Genomic DNA, 17,237 nt, shown 5'->3' with positions numbered 1-17,237 from the left:
AGAACTACAGCACTATCGAGAAGGAGCTACTCTCCATCGTCCTGAATCTACAACACTTTGCTCCATACCTACAAGGTGCTAGGTCTACCACCATCTACTCAGACCACAATCCTCTCCGCTTCTTACATCAAGCCCAATTCAATAACCAACGTCTTCTACGATGGGCTTTATATCTACAAGATTTCAACCTGGAGATCTTCTACATCAAGGGGTCTGACAACATAATAGCCGACGCCCTCTCCAGAGTCTATGAAGTAGAGGCAACTCCACCTAACACTCTACAACATGAAGACGTAACTTCTTCCGGAACCGCAGGCTTCGAGGGAGAGTTGTGACGATAATCTCTTTCAAGAGAGATTGAGCCTGCTCTTCCCTATATCATTCACGTCATCTTACAAGTACAAGATACTATATTGAAGATACGTCCACCAGTATCGCCAAACGTTTTGCCCAGGAAGCAAAGCGTACCTTGCACCACCAGACACGCCGGCTCCTCCGCCCGTCGTCAACGAGCAAACTACCCATTCTCCGCCTGCCTGCTCCAGATTGGCTGGTGTATCGCCGACCGCACCTGCACCTGCACTCACGCCCCCCTACCTGAGTCGACGTCTGGGCCAGCACACGCCGTATTCCTCAGAATATCTCTGTGCTCTTAGAAGTTGACATCTCTCTCTGGTAGACTAAGCCCTGGCTGTCGTGTACTAAGGGAGGTTGCAGCTTAAGCCAGTATTCTCAGCACCTGAATAATATTATTATTGTCTTGCACTTTATTTTATTTTAGAGTAAATTTTACATTCATTAATTATTCATGTTGTTTTGTTTGTTGACTTGTTTTGAATTTTACGTAAGCCAAGGGATTGTCTTTGTTCATATCTTGTTTTCTAAAGTAATTAAAATTACATTGTTTATATTTTGTGTTTTGTGTGTCTTCTCATTACCTTACCACAGACAAACAGGCAAGCAGTCTCTTTTTTTTCTGTAAATGTGACAAGGCATTGCCACCTGCCATTGGAGGACTGCCGAACATCAACACTCCAACACTTTACCGTCACAATATGTATATATATAAATATATATATATATATATATATATATATATATATATATATATATATATATATATATATATATATATATATATATATGTATATATATATATATATATATGTATATATTTTATTAAATATGACCGAAAAAGTAAGATTAATAATTCTAACACGAATTTTCTCAATCTTTCGTACATTATGCTTCACTGTTGGAGGTAAATCAAAAATCACTTCTCCAAAATTCATTTTTATTTCTAGTCTGACGCGACACGGGCGCGTTTCGTAAAACTTATTACATTTTCAAAGACTTCACAAATACACAACTGATTAGAACTTGCGTTTCCCTGATTTTATATCTACATTTGAGTGAGGTGGGAAGGGTGATGTGGCATTACATTTGAGTGAGGTGGGAAGGATGATGTGGCATTAGAGGATATTAATAGGGTATTAAAAGTATCAACACAAGACAGAACACGAAACAATGGATATTGAAAAGAAGTGTTTGTAGAAAGCCTATTGGTCCATATTTCTTGATGCTTCTATATTGGAGCGGAGTCTTGAGGTGGGTAGAATATAGTTGTGCAATAATTGGCTGTTGATTGCTGGTGTTGACTTCTTGATGTGTAGTGCCTCGCAAACGTCAAGCCGCCTGCTATCGCTGTATCTATCGATGATTTCTGTGTTGTTTACTAGGATTTCTCTGGCGATGGTTTGGTTATGGGAAGAGATTATATGTTCCTTAATGGAGCCCTGTTGTTTATGCATCGTTAAACGCCTAGAAAGAGATGTTGTTGTCTTGCCTATATACTGGGTTTTTTGGAGCTTACAGTCCCCAAGTGGGCATTTGAAGGCATAGACGACGTTAGTCTCTTTTAAAGCGTTCTGTTTCGTGTCTGGAGAGTTTCTCATGAGTAGGCTGGCCGTTTTTCTGGTTTTATAGTAAATCGTCAGTTGTATCCTCTGATTTTTGTCTGTAGGGATAACGTTTCTATTAACAATATCTTTCAGGACCCTTTCCTCTGTTTTATGAGCTGTGGAAAAGAAGTTCCTGTAAAATAGTCTAATAGGGGGTATAGGTGTTGTGTTAGTTGTCTCTTCGGAGGTTAACCTCCGAAGAGACAACTAACACAACACCTATACCCCCTATTAGACTATTTTACAGGAACTTCTTTTCCACAGCTCATAAAACAGAGGAAAGGGTCCTGAAAGATATTGTTAATAGAAACGTTATCCCTACAGACAAAAATCAGAGGATACAACTGACGATTTACTATAAAACCAGAAAAACGGCCAGCCTACTCATGAGAAACTCTCCAGACACGAAACAGAACGCTTTAAAAGAGACTAACGTCGTCTATGCCTTCAAATGCCCACTTGGGGACTGTAAGCTCCAAAAAAACCCAGTATATAGGCAAGACAACAACATCTCTTTCTAGGCGTTTAACGATGCATAAACAACAGGGCTCCATTAAGGAACATATAATCTCTTCCCATAACCAAACCATCGCCAGAGAAATCCTAGTAAACAACACAGAAATCATCGATAGATACAGCGATAGCAGGCGGCTTGACGTTTGCGAGGCACTACACATCAAGAAGTCAACACCAGCAATCAACAGCCAATTATTGCACAACTATATTCTACCCACCTCAAGACTCCGCTCCAATATAGAAGCATCAAGAAATATGGACCAATAGGCTTTCTACAAACACTTCTATTCAATATCCATTGTTTCGTGTTCTGTCTTGTGTTGATACTTTTAATACCCTATTAATATCCTCTAATGCCACATCATCCTTCCCACCTCACTCAAATGTAATGCCACATCACCCTTCCCACCTCACTCAAATGTAGATATAAAATCAGGGAAACGCAAGTTCTAATCAGTTGTGTATTTGTGAAGTCTTTGAAAATGTAATAAGTTTTACGAAACGCGCCCGTGTCGCGTCAGACTAGAAATAAAAATGAATTTTGGAGAAGTGATTTTTGATTTACCTCCAACAGTGAAGCATAATGTACGAAAGATTGAGAAAATTCGTGTTAGAATTATTAATCTTACTTTTTCGGTCATATTTAATAAAATATGTCTACAGGAAAGACTGCTACCAAAAAATATACTAATATATGTATATATATATATATATATATATATATATATTGTGATGATAATCTCCTTCAAGAGATTGAGCCTGCTCTTCCCTCCATAATTACGTCTTCACAATTATATAAAAAGACTATGGAAGAAATGTCCAACAACGACAACAACACCAGCAAGGCTTGCCAGGGTGAGCAGAAACGTATGCAGCCAGCCACCTGTTCGAACTCCAACCACCAAACTACCCGTTGATCGCTACGGCTCCGCTGATTGGTCGCCGGTCTGGCTGCACCTGCCTCGCCCCCCCCAATACTACCTGATGTCTGGGGTCGCCCCAACATCAGTCCTCAGAATGTTCAGTGCTTTCGTAGCCAGCACTCCTCCCAGCTAGACGTTAGCGTGTACTGAGAGAGGTGGTGGCTTTAAGCCAATATTCCAGCACCTCCCACTTACTTTTGTTGCACTTCTTGTTATTTTGCCTTAACGTAACTTTTCATTGTGTCATTTAAGTATTCTTATTATTTTGATTGATTGATTTTATTATAAGAATTTGTTTGTGCATTATTTTCATGTTTTGATTTATTTAACGTAATTAAAATTTCATTGTTAAAGTTTACTTGTGTTTTGTGTGTCTTCTCCTTACCTTACCACAGACGAAGTTCCAGTTTTTCTATTTTTTTTTATAACTATGTGACGAGGCCATACCCCTAGCCTTAAACAGCCGAACACCAACGCGTTACCGTCACAATATATATATATATATATATATATATATATATATATACACATATATATATATATATTTATATATATATATATATATATATATATATATATATATATATATATATATATATATATATATGAAGAAGTCAACGACATCCACAAGAGGAGCCTCGCACCAGCCCGCTGCCAGGCACAAAGAGAAACACACTTATCCAGACCTAACGACCCTCAGAAGCGCTCAGATGGGGTCACCTTGCTACCTTGGAAAGATGGTAAAGAAGTGGTGTGGAACAACACGTGCGCTGCCACTCTGGCCAGTACCTACCTCCACTACAGCATACGTTAAAGCGGCGGTGCTGCTTCTTTCAGGGAATCGCAGAAAATTATTAAATACAGATGTCTGGCACACTGTTACAGCTTTGTTCCAATCGGCTCGGAGACCCTCAGTTCGAGGGGAAAATGTGCATTGAAGTTCCTGAAGGAATTGGGGGACAAGTTGATCATTGCTACAAAAGACAAGAGAGCAAAAAGTTTCTTGTTCCAGCGCCTCAGTGTTGTAATTCAGAGGGGGGAATGCCTGTTGTGTCTTGGGCACTAGTCGAACTTCAGAGGAATTTGAAGAAGTGTTTGACTTGCAACAATGATCGAACACGTCTGTGACATTCATCAGTGTTTCTCCTTATATATATATATATATATATATATATATATATATAACTGAAAACTCACACCCCAGATGTGACTCGAACCCATACTGCCAGGAGCAACGCAACTGGTATGTACAGGGACGCCTTAATCCGCTTGACCATCACGACCGGACATAATGAGGTGATAGCCGAGGCTATTTGAACCACCCCACCGCCGGCACTCGGATAGTAATCTTGGGCATAGCATTTTACCAAATCACCTCATTCTTTGGGGCACATGTGAGGAACACAAATGCGAACAAGCCTGAATGGTCCCCAGGACATTATGCAACTGAAAACTCACACCCCAGAAGTGACTCGAACCCATACTCCCAGAAGCAACGCAACTGGTATGTACAAGACGCCTCAATCCACTTGACCATCACGACCGGACATAATGAGGTGATAGCCGAGGCTATTTGAACCACCCCACCGCCGGCACTCGGATAGTAATCTTGGGCATAGCATTTTACCAAATCACCTCATTCTTTGAGGTGTGTGTACTTTTAAGGTGAAGAAAAGAAGTGATTTACTATAGACGGATTAAGGCGTCTTGTACATACCAGTTGCGTTGCTTCTGGGAGTATGGGTTCGAGTCACTTCTGGGGTGTGAATTTTCAGTTGCATAATGTCCTGGGGACCATTCAGGCTTGTTCGCATTTGTGTTCCTCACGTGTGCCCCAAAGAATGAGGTGATTTGGTAAAATGCTATGCCCAAGATTACTATCCGAGTGCCGGCGGTGGGGTGGTTCAAATAGCCTCGGCTATCACCTCATTATGTCCGGTCGTGATGGTCAAGTGGATTAAGGCGTCTTGTACATACCAGTTGCGTTGCTTCTGGGAGTATGGGTTCGAGTCACTTCTGGGGTGTGAGTTTTCAGTTGCATAATGTCCTGGGGACCATTCAGGCTTGTTCGCATTTGTGTTCCTCACGTGTGCCCCAAAGAATGAGGTGATTTGGTAAAATGCTATGCCCAAGATTACTATCCGAGTGCCGGCGGTGGGGTGGTTCAAATAGCCTCGGCTATCACCTCATTATGTCCGGTCGTGATGGTCAAGTGGATTGAGGCGTCTTGTACATACCAGTTGCGTTGCTTCTGGGAGTATGGGTTCGAGTCACTTCTGGGGTGTGAGTTTTCAGTTGCATAATGTCCTGGGGACCATTCAGGCTTGTTCGCATATATATATATATATATATATATATATATATATATATATATATATATATATATATATATATATATATATATATATATATATATATATATATATGTCGTACCTAGTAGCCAGAACTCACTTCTCAGCCTACTATTCAAGGCCCGATTTGCCTAATAAGCCAAGTTTTCCTGAATTAATATATTTACTATAATTTTTTTCTTATGAAATGATAAAGCTACCCTTTTCACTATGTATGAGGTAAATTTTTTTTTATTGGAGTTAAAATTAACGTAGATATATGACCGAACCTAACCAACCCTACCTAACCTAACGTAACCTATATATATAGGTAAGGTTAGGTTAGGTAGCCAAAAAAAGCTAGGTTAGGTTAGGTTAGGTTAGGTAGGTTAGGTAGACGAAAAAACATTAATTCATGAAAACTTGGCTTATTAGGCAAATCGGGCCTTGCATAGTAGGCTGAGAAGTGAGTTCTGGCTACTAGGTACGACATATTTATATATATATATATATATATATATGTCGTACCTAGTAGCCAGAACGCACTTCTCAGCCTACTATGCAAGGCCCGATTTGCCTAATAAGCCAAGTTTTCCTGAATTAACATATTTTCTCTAATTTTTTTCTTATGAAATGATAAAGCTACCCATTTCATTATGTATGAGGTCAATTGTTTTTTATTGGAGTTAAAATTAACGTAGATATATGACCGAACCTAACCAACCCTACCTAACCTAACCTAACCTATCTCTACAGGTTAGGTTAGGTTAGGTAGCCGAAAAAGTTAGGATAGGTTAGGTTAGGTAGGTTAGGTAGTCGAAAAACAATTAATTCATGAAAACTTTGCTTATTAGGCAAATTGGGCCTTGCATAGTAGGCTGAGAAGTGCGTTCTGGCTACTAGGTACGACATATATATATATATATATATATATATATATATATATATATATATATATATATATATATATGTCGTACCTAATAGCCAGAACGCACTTCTCAGCCTACTATGCAGGGCCCGATTTGCCTAATAAGCCAAGTTTTCATGAATTAATTGTTTTTCGGCTACCTAACCTACCTAACCTAACCTAACCTAACTTTTTCGGCTACCTAACCTAACCTATAAAGATAGGTTAGGTTAGGTTAGGTTAGGTAGGGTTGGTTAGGTTCGGTCATATATCTATGTTAATTTTAACTCCAATAAAAAAAAGTTGACCTCATACATAATGAAATGGGTAGATTTATCATTTCAAAAGAAAAAAATTAGAGAAAATATATTAATTCAGGAAAACTTGGCTTATTAGGCAAATCGGGCCCTGCATAGTAGGCTGAGAAGTGCGTTCTGGCTATTAGGTACGACATATATATATATATATATATATATATATATACATATATATATATATATATACATATATATATATATATATATATATATATATATATATATATATATATATATATATATATATATATATATATATATATATATATATATATATATATATGTCGTACCTAATAGCCAGAACGCACTTCTCAGCCTACTATGCAAGGCCCGATTTCCCTAATAAGTCAAGTTTTCCTGAATTAATATATTTTCTCTAATTTTTTTCTTATGAAATGATAAAGCTACCCATTTCATTATGTATGAGGTCAATTTTTTTATTAGAGTTAAAATTAACGTAGATATATGACCGAACCTAACCATCCCTACCTAACCTAACTTAACCTATCTTTATAGGTTAGGTTCGGTTAGGTAGCAGAAAAAGTTAGGTTAGGTCAGGTTAGGTAGGTTAGGTAGTCGAAAAAACATTAATTCATGAAAACTTGGCTTATTAGGCAAATCGGGCCTTGCATAGTAGGCTGAGAAGTGCGTTCTGGCTACTAGGTACGACATATATATATATATATATATATATATATATATATATATATATATATATATATATAAATATATATATATATATATATATATATATATATATATATATGTATATATATATATATATATATATATATATATATATATATATATATATATATATATATATAAATGTGTGTGTACTCACCTAGTTGTACTCACCTAGTTGTGCTTGCGGGGGTTGAGCTCTGGCTCTTTGGTCCCGCCTCTCAACCGTCAATCAATAGGTGTACAGGTTCCTGAGCCTACTGGGTTCTATCATATCTACACTTGAAACTGTGTATGGAGTCAGCCTCCACCACATCACTTCCTAATGCATTCCATTTGTCAACCACTCTGACACTAAAAAAGTTCTTTCTAATATCTCTGTGGCTCATTTGGGCACTCAGTTTCCACCTGTGTCCCCTAGTGCGTGTGCCCCGTGTGTTAAATAGCCTGTCTTTATCAACCCTGTCGATTCCCTTGAGAACTTGAATGTGGTGATCATGTCCCCCCTAACTCTTCTGTCTTCCAACGAAGTGAGGTTTAATTCCCGTATTTGTGTGTGTGTGTGTGTGTGTGTGTGTGTGTGTGTGTGTGTGTGTGTGTGTGTGTGTGTGTGTGTGTGTGTGTGTGTGTGTGTGTGTGTGTGTGTGTGTGTGTGTGTGTGTGTGTGTGTACGTGTGTGTGTGTGTGTGTATTTATCTCATGGCCTGTTATTATTACCAGAATTTATTGGTAAATAAATTGGTAAAAGTTGGTTATTGGTAAAAATGATGATGAATTAACATTTACATTATTAAGGTACTGACTAGGTCCGATATTTGTTGTAGCCATGAAAATATTGGCTATACTGGGGCGCGTGTAAGTTATAATATATTTTTAATAATAATATTTTAAAAAGGCGTCAAGGAAACACAGCGGTTTGACAGATCAGTTGTTGACTCGAGGGCAGTGATAACTTGGTTGGTGTTAATATTTATATTTCTCTCGTGACCTGTCTCTATGGCAGGGGCCGTCCGGTGTAGATTGGCGGGGTTTACCAGGGAGGGGCGGGCCGGTGTAGATGGGCGGGGTTTACCAGGAAGGGGCGGGCCAGTGTAGTAGGGCGGGGTTTACCAGGGAGGGGTGGGCCGGTGTAGATGGGCGGGGTTTACCAGGGAGGGGCAGGCTGGTGTAGATGGGCGGGGTTTACCAGGGAGGGGCAGGCTGGTGTAGATGGGCGGGGTTTACCAGGGAGGGGCGGGCCGGTGTAGATGGGCGGGGTTTACCAGGGAGGGGCGGGCCGGTGTAGATGGGCGGGGTTTACCAGGGAGGGGCGGGCCGGTGTAGATGGGCGGGGTTTACCAGGGAGGGGCGGGTCGGTATTGACAGACGGGATTTTCCGGAGTGCGGTGGGCTGGTGTACACACAGAGGGGACCGGAGGGAGAACGAAGGGGGAAGAGAGGGAGGATAAAGGCACCAGAGTGGTGGTGGAGAGGGGGAGGATGAAGGCACCAAAGTGATGTGGGAGAGGGATAGAATAAAGTGGGGATAAAAGACCCATACAGTTGTTTCAGTCCTTCCTAATAATATATCTTCTGAGAAAATGGGAAGAGGGAAAAAAGTAGGGGAGTTAGAGGGGACAAAGGGGGAGGGGTAAAAAGTTGTTTTACTTTTAAAAGGTTAAATTTTATAGGCTTACATAAGACGTTTCAACGCTTTATAATATTAACTTTTAATGGGACAATAAAGAATATATCTTACAATTGGGGCTGGCGGTCGGAGTTCTCCATTGGCATTGCTGAAGAAAAAGGGCTGAGATGAGGTGTGGCCCGTTGTTGACTGAGGCGCTGCAAGATGTGTCACACCGGGAGCCGCACCCTCGCTGCTGATATGCTTCTTCCTATTACTTGAAGAAGCGAAGACATGTATCATGTAAATTAAACGGTTAAGGAAAATTGGATTATATAATTATATAGATATAGTGAACCTTATCACTTTTCCTATGAATACGTATGTGTAAAAATGAAGTTCAGATCCCTGCATATGTGGTTGGGTGGGGTTGTGGAAGAGAAAAAGTAATGCCCATTAACCCCTCGGGGTAATAGAGGTTAGGTTGGGATGGGATAGTTGTATTCTAGGAATAAGATGCCATATATTGAACCAAGATCTTCTTATCTGAAGTTGGGGCTTGATCGGTTGGGTTGATGCAAAAAAAAAAAAAAAAAAAAAAAATCACTTCCGCAAAAATATAAGGTGCTTAAATTGACGTGTTGTCAAGGCAGGATAGCTTCGGGGCTGCTGAGTCCATGTCCAAAAAACAAAAACATTGCCAGGAATATTCGGCAAAGATCCTCGCAGGTTAGGCACAGGATAGTTGGGTTCATATAAAAAACTCTTTTCACTTGCCCAAAACACTGTGCGTATTTGTGACTTTAGGTATTGTATGTACTAGCTCTATCTATAAATCCAAAATTATGTTTGTAACTCATCATCTTTATGTACGTATGTACTTTTACCTGACTAAACATTTTTATTTTTATTTTTTATTTTGAAGAACATAAATACAATACTTGACAAAGATCCAAGCGGGTTAGGTACGGGTCAGGTCATTTAGGTTTACACACAAAGTAAACCCTTTCTCAACAATGAATTCACAATATTCAGCAAAGAACCACACAAGTTAGGCACGAGGCAGTTAGGTTTATAGCTAAAAATTATCACTTTTCACAAGAATATGTTGCATTAAAGGTTCGGCCCTTGGTGGATAAGTTATGGTAATGTGAGGAAAATGCAAATGAAGTTTGGTTGAGGTCTAACTGATGAAGAGAAAAAGGGCCATTATCCCCCTAGGTAATAGAGGTTAGGTTGGTAGTATCCTAAGAATAAGATGCCATATATGGAACCAAGATCTTGGTATCCGGGGTTAGGATCCAGGGCGGTTGGGTTGATGATAAAAAAATTACTTTCCCCCAAACAATAAGGTGCATTGATTGATGTCAGGTCAAGGCAGGTTAGCTTCGGGGTTATTGAGTAAATAACCGAAAAAATTGCCATGAATAGAATGGCAATTTTAACCTGCGCAAAGATCCCCGCAGGTTAGTCACAGGATAGTTGGGTTCATATCCAAAACGAGCACTTTTCTTAGAATATAAAACTAATATTTAACAGAGATCCAAGCAGATTAGGTACGGGTCATTTAGGTTTATGCCTCTCTGAACAAAAAAATCGCAATATTCAGCAAAGAACCTCATAGGTTAGGCACAGGGCAATTAGGTTTATAGCCAAAACTACCACACACTCCCAGTTACAGGCTAGGATAAGGAAAATTGGATTATTTAATGATATTGTTATAGTGAATTTTGTCACTTTTCCTAAGAATATGTATACAAATGGAGTTCGGATCCATGCATTTGAAGTTGGATTGTGGTTGAAACTAATGTAGAGAAAAATGCCCATTAACCCCCCAGGTAATAGAGGTTAGGTTGGGATAGGTTGGCTGTATCCTAAGCATATAATATCATATATGGAACCAAGATCTTGGTATTGAAGGTTGGGTGCCAGGTCTGTTGGGTTGATGCAAAAGACATAACTTTCTCTAAAAATAAGGTGCATTAATTGACATCGGGTCAAAGGCAGGTTTACTTTAATGCTGTTGAGTCCATAACCAAAAAAAAAAAAAAAAAAAAAAAAAAAAATTGCCAGGAATATTCAGCAAAGATCCGCGCTAGTTAGGCACAAGGTAGTTGGGTTCATATCCAAAACGAGCACTTTTCTGAGAATATAAATACAATATATAACAAAGATCCAAGCAGGCTAGGTACGGGTCATTTAGGTTTATACCCCAAAAAATTAGGCTTTTAGTTGTGCAATGACACGGTAAACCCCCAGAATATAATATATTTTGGCCGAAAAGAAAAAAGAGGTCTTGCAAGTTGTGACATTGGAGAAATATTGGGAGGGATACATACGTCGGGCGACAAGCGGGCGCGTCCAGCGAGTAAGAAAGAGGCCGTGGTTGCGGCCGTGGTTGCGGCCGTGGTTGCGGCCGTGGTTGCGGGCTGGGGTGCAGGGACGGTGACCCCGAAATCATCGCGAGGTAATGGAGGAGAGTGCCGAGCCATTTACTATGCTGGTTGGGAAAGGATAAGGAACGGCGGGGAAAAAGAAAAATATGTTCAATAGCTTAGATGTTGAAAACTGAACACAGACCCGCATGACTTGCTCTGTCATCTCGCCTGAGTGATTGGGGCAAAATGATTCAATTTCTTTATTTCTTTGTCATGCGCCCTATACCCATCCCGTGGGCAATGGAGGAAAGTATTCGAGAGGCACATAATCGGTTTGGAAACTGAACCCCATAGATCGTTTAGCTAGGCAATTGACAATCTCTTGAAAGCTAGTAACACAAGTGTCACTGCTAAATTCACATGTACATATATATACCCACACCCATGTACACAGACACATATTCAAATCATTAATCTTTTTACATCACAGATATTCAAAAAGAGGCTTGTAACGGTATCTGTGCAAGGCATTTTTACATCAATGGCAAGTCCCGCAGCTGCTAGTCTCGCTCCACACCCACCTAACTGTGGCGTCACGTGCATCCTTCACCTACAGCAAGCAAATATTTTGAATACTTCGCTAAGATTCCTGGCAGAGCGTCATTATAAATTAAGTACTTGCACATTTCTTGGACTCCATTGATGGTGTTATCTCTGAATTCTGCAATTTTTTTCGCATTCCATTATATAAGTAAGTGAATAATTAAACCTGCTCAATGAATTTGTGTTAGTTTGCGAATGTAATTGCATGGGTTTGCATAAGTTTTTGAGAATATAGATGGCGCCTGACAGCTGAGTGGACAGCGCTTCGGATTCGTAGACCTGAGATTCCGGGCTCGATCCCCGGTGGAGGTGGAGACAAATGGGCAAAATGTTTCTTTCACCCTGATGCCCCTGTTACCTAGCAGTAAATAGGTACCTGGGAGTTACACAGCTGCTACGTCTACTTCCTGGGGGGGGGGGGGGGTTGTAACAAAAAGGAGGCCTGGTCGAGGACCGGGCCGCGGGGACGATGAGCCCCGAAATCATCTCAAGATGCTAGTTTAGTTCCTTTATTTGGTATCCCATACACATCTTGTGGGGCGGGTAGTGGAAAGAGCTAGTGGCGGGTAATTGACTCTGGGACTGAACCCCACAATTCATTTGGCTCGAGCAAGAAAACAAAAACACAAAAATGTATAAACAAAATTGCTAAATTGAATTTGTGCTAGTTCGCGAATGTGATTGTAAGGGTTTTTTGCACAAGTTTGAGAATATAATTGAATGTTTGTTTAGTTCGTTTATTATGCATCCCATACCCATTATGTGGGCGATAGTGGAAAGGGCTACAGAGATGCATAATGGGACTCAGGAACTGAATCCCACACAATTTATTTAGCGAAAGCAAGTTTTTTGCAATCTTGATGAGCTAGTTTGCAAAATCTTATGCACATCGTCACTCAGAGACAATGGGGCACGAGACAGACCATAAGTTCAGTTTTCTAAGTTAAACAACTGGCATATCTAGTGAGATAGTGTCACAATTGACATGTTTTTTATCCGGCATACTGCGCCTCCCCCCCTATAACCAGCGGGCAATCTTGAGATGATTTCGAGTGTCCCCGCGGCCCGGTCCTCGACCAGGCCTCCACCCCCAGGAAGCAGCCCGTGACAGCTGACTAACACCCAGGTACCTATTCCACTGCTAGGTAACAGGGGCATAGGTGAAAGAAACTCTGCCAATTGTTTCTCGCCGGCGCCCGGGAGAAAAAGGATCACAAGTCCAGCGTGCTGTCCGCTCGGCCGACCGGCTCCCGGGCTGTGGCCGGATGGGTTACAATTGCTCAGTTACTGCCCAACAGTTGGTCAGGGGCGAGATACAGCTCTCATTTAGATAAATGTACTATATCCAAAAAACTTGGACGTTGGGAACTGAATGCGGGCCTGCACGGAAGTGGCTCTGCAGTCTGGTGTAAATGAGGAGAACTAGATGAGTGAGAGGAAATCAAAATGTGAGTTGGGAAGATAGAGAGATAAATAAACATGGAGATAGGATGGGAAATCAAGAGAGAAACTTATGAGTAAAGATATTTCAAAGGTTTTCTCAAACTTTAGATCTCTTTAACAAGAGAGTACAAAAATATTAAAATTTATAATATATATTTTGTTATTTAAGTGGAAATAGATACTAGCTAGCACTAAGGACGCCAGCCGAACCTGGTTTATTAAAATATATTATTATGAATGCGCTAAAGTATGTATGTAATATTTATTATAAAACCATTATAATTCACTATTTTTCTTCATTATAATAGACACTTTATATGGCAAATATAGTGTCAATATAAATTTGTTCATAGTTTACTCATCTATATAAATATAAATGTTAATGTTCATTCGTTCAAAATCGCTAATCTACGAAAGTTCTTCACTGATTGGTTTGAAATTTTCACACAATGTTCCAAACGCATCCGAGCCGGTTTTTATGTACATCTATATAAATAAAAATGAAAATGTTCGTTTGTTCAAAATCGCTAATCTCCGAAAGTTCTTCACCGATTGCTTTGAAATTTTCACACAACATTCCATTCGCATTCGAGCGGGTTTTTATATACTTACTATATAGATGTCATGTCTGTGACGGGGAAAAACATGCTATTTTTCATGAAAAACACATTTCACTTGTTTTTCATGCGAGGGAAATCTTCGAAACCTCTTTACCGATTACTTTGAAATTTTGACACCGCGTTGCATTTGAATAGGTGAGTGTTTTTATATACCTACTATATACATGCCTCACCTGTGACAGGAAAAACATCCTTTTTTTGAAAAACAGCACCATCTGTTGGTCGTAAGAGCAATACACACTGTAAATCTCTGAATGTTCTTCACCGATTGCTTTGAAATTTGTACACAACATTTCATTCGAATACGTGCGTGTTTTTATATACCTACTATATAGATGCCACACCTGTGACAGGACAAAACATGTTTTTTTTAAAGAGCACCATCTGTTGCATGTAATAGCAACATACGCTGTACTAAATAAGTTACGATTCCATTTCAATGTTTCTGATTGCATTGTTAAATTGAATTTTCATAGATTTTGATTTATTTTAATTTTGATTTAATTATTTTGTGTGATATTGTGTTGGAATTTAGCTGTGTTGTTTACCATACCATTCATTTCGTAGGTATAGGTATAAATATCACACCTGTGACAGGTAAAATCATTCTTTTTTAAGAAACAGTGCCATCTGTTGCACGCAACAGTAACACACGCTATACTAAATATGTAATGATTCCATTACAATGTTTCTGATTGCATTGACAAATTGAATTTTCATGGATTTCGATTTATTTTCATTTTGATATAATTATTTTGTGACATTGCATTGAAATTGAGCTGTGCTGTTTACCATATCATTTATTTCGTGATTATAAGTATAGATGCCACACCTGTGACAGGCAAAAGCATGCTTAAAAAAAACAGCGTCATATGTTGCAAGTAAGAGCAAATCACGCTATACATGTCGGAAATTTCCAACACCATAAATACGAACCCCTAGTACAATGAGATAAATTTATTGTGCTAGGAAATTAAATTTACTAACATTGTTAACAGGTAGCGTAGTGATGCCAAATTCTACCTATTTTCATGAACCCTATTACATCAGCCACCAGTTCCCAAGAGAATTAACTATTTATATAAATCGAATTAAACCCAGTCCATCCTTTGTTTAATTTACTAGGTAATATGGATTGGAAATTGATTTAATTCATTAAAGCAAGTTATATCTCCGTTTCTAAGTAGAATTTTTCACAGCTGCGATCAGCATGGTAAAAGTCACAAACTGAATATTATCTATGCATATCTGCTGATTACTTAATGACACTTTGGTTCTGTAATACACACAGCGGAAAGCCGTCCATTAATATCTGAAGTATATTAATCTGACGTAAATTATCGTCGGTAGCGTCTTATTAGATAGTAAAACAGTGTAAAATATCATGACGTGTATGCCGAGCTTAAGAATAGAAGGGGAGTTAGGGGGCGTGTGCGTCACTTTGCACTGAGACCTGGCAGAGAGAAGTCATCTCTGATTGGTGCTCCGAAGCTCGCCATTAGTATCATAAAATATAGGGATCATCCGAGCATTAACGAGTCCCAGACATTGTTGCCAGCTTCATCTATCATTGTGGATGCCATGTCTGATTGGCTGAGTATTCTTATCTTTGTTTATGGCCGTAGATTATACAGAAGGATTCTCTGATCGTTAGGATGTAGGAATATCAAAAAAACCTTAGTAAGTGTATTCCCATAAATCAGTCAACCCCTCTCAATGAAAATTAGTGGATATACTCGTAGTTATGTAGAAATTACATTTTGTAGTTTTCACGGGGTGGAGTTATATCTATGGGAGAAGATCGTCTTGTCTGATGAATCACGTTTCTGATGCCATCACGTCCAGACAGGATTAGACTGATTACGGGACGCTGTCAGACGCGCTTCTCATTAATTGCTTGCCAGCTAAGCAGAAGTTTATTTAGTTATAATATTGTAGTTAGTCTACTTCTTGAGGTTATCTTGAGATGATTTCGGGGTTTAGTGTCCCCTCGGCCCGGTCTTCGACCAGGCCTCCACCCTCAGGAAGCAGCCCGTGACAGCTGACTAACACCCAGGTACGTATTTTACTGCTAGGTAACAGGGGCATAGGGTGAAAGAAACTCTGCCCATTGTTTCTCGACGGCGCCTGGGATCGAACCCAGGACCACAGGATCATAAGTCCAGCGTACTGTCCGCTCGGCCGACCGGCTCCCTACTAACTCTATAACTCTGATATATTGATAAACTTTATTACTGAAATTATAAAACATATCAATTTTATTCGATAAACTTAGCAGCAATAGGTTTACCCCCTATAAGGTGTGTAGCGGAAATAATCCAACTAATTATAAATTGTATACAGTCCACTTCTCTAATATTCATTTAAACTTATTAATTAATTTATGATTATAATCAGTTATATGTTGGAAGATTTTCCCCACAATGCTAAATATGTTACGATTCCATTTCAATGTTTCCTATTTCATTGGTAATCTGAATTTTCATAGATCTCGATTTATTTTCATTTTGATTTAAATATTATGTGTGACAAGCTGTGTTGTTTACCACACCATGCATCTCGTGAGTATAGTTTATTTTTTATTTTTCATTTCGATTTTTTAACTGTTTTTCTAATATTTCAGTGACGGGAACATTAGATCATTTGATGTTCTCAATTTTCTTATGGGAACATCAGATCATTCCGGATTGCACCGGATGAGGGAGTGCGGAATGGTGACCATCTCAAAAAACTCCTTTGCTTATGAGTTTTCCATTTTTAATGATCATTTCGTTGACCAATTTACTTACTAAAACTACAGTATCCAACAATGAAACATTACTACACTCTGATGCCTTGTGGATTCCTGCCTATATAGTCGAAATGTAAATTTCGTGAAGATATGGTGGTCAGTATAATATACCTTTCACCAAAGTCTCCTATCTCGCAACTGCAGCTGGACAAATAGTT

At 39.3% G+C, this 17,237-nt stretch overlaps 1 protein-coding gene across 1 annotated transcript in view; it reads right to left on the bottom strand.

Annotated features, from left to right (window-relative positions):
• The window catches only part of LOC123749338 (uncharacterized), an 89,197-nt gene that overhangs the window by 71,374 nt on the left and 586 nt on the right, over positions 1-17,237 (bottom strand). Inside the window, exon 2 of the mRNA XM_069333183.1 lies at positions 9,377-9,521. Within this exon, the coding sequence (XP_069189284.1) occupies positions 9,377-9,411 (35 nt within the window). The 5' untranslated portion in view covers positions 9,412-9,521. The remainder of the gene's footprint in view (positions 1-9,376; positions 9,522-17,237) is intronic.

The sequence above is a fragment of the Procambarus clarkii genome, chromosome 4 (genome assembly GCF_040958095.1).
Source record: "Procambarus clarkii isolate CNS0578487 chromosome 4, FALCON_Pclarkii_2.0, whole genome shotgun sequence".
In the NCBI taxonomy this organism is placed as follows: domain Eukaryota; kingdom Metazoa; phylum Arthropoda; class Malacostraca; order Decapoda; family Cambaridae; genus Procambarus; species Procambarus clarkii.
Note: the sequence above shows the minus strand (reverse complement) of the source record. Positions and strands in the feature narration are given on the sequence as shown.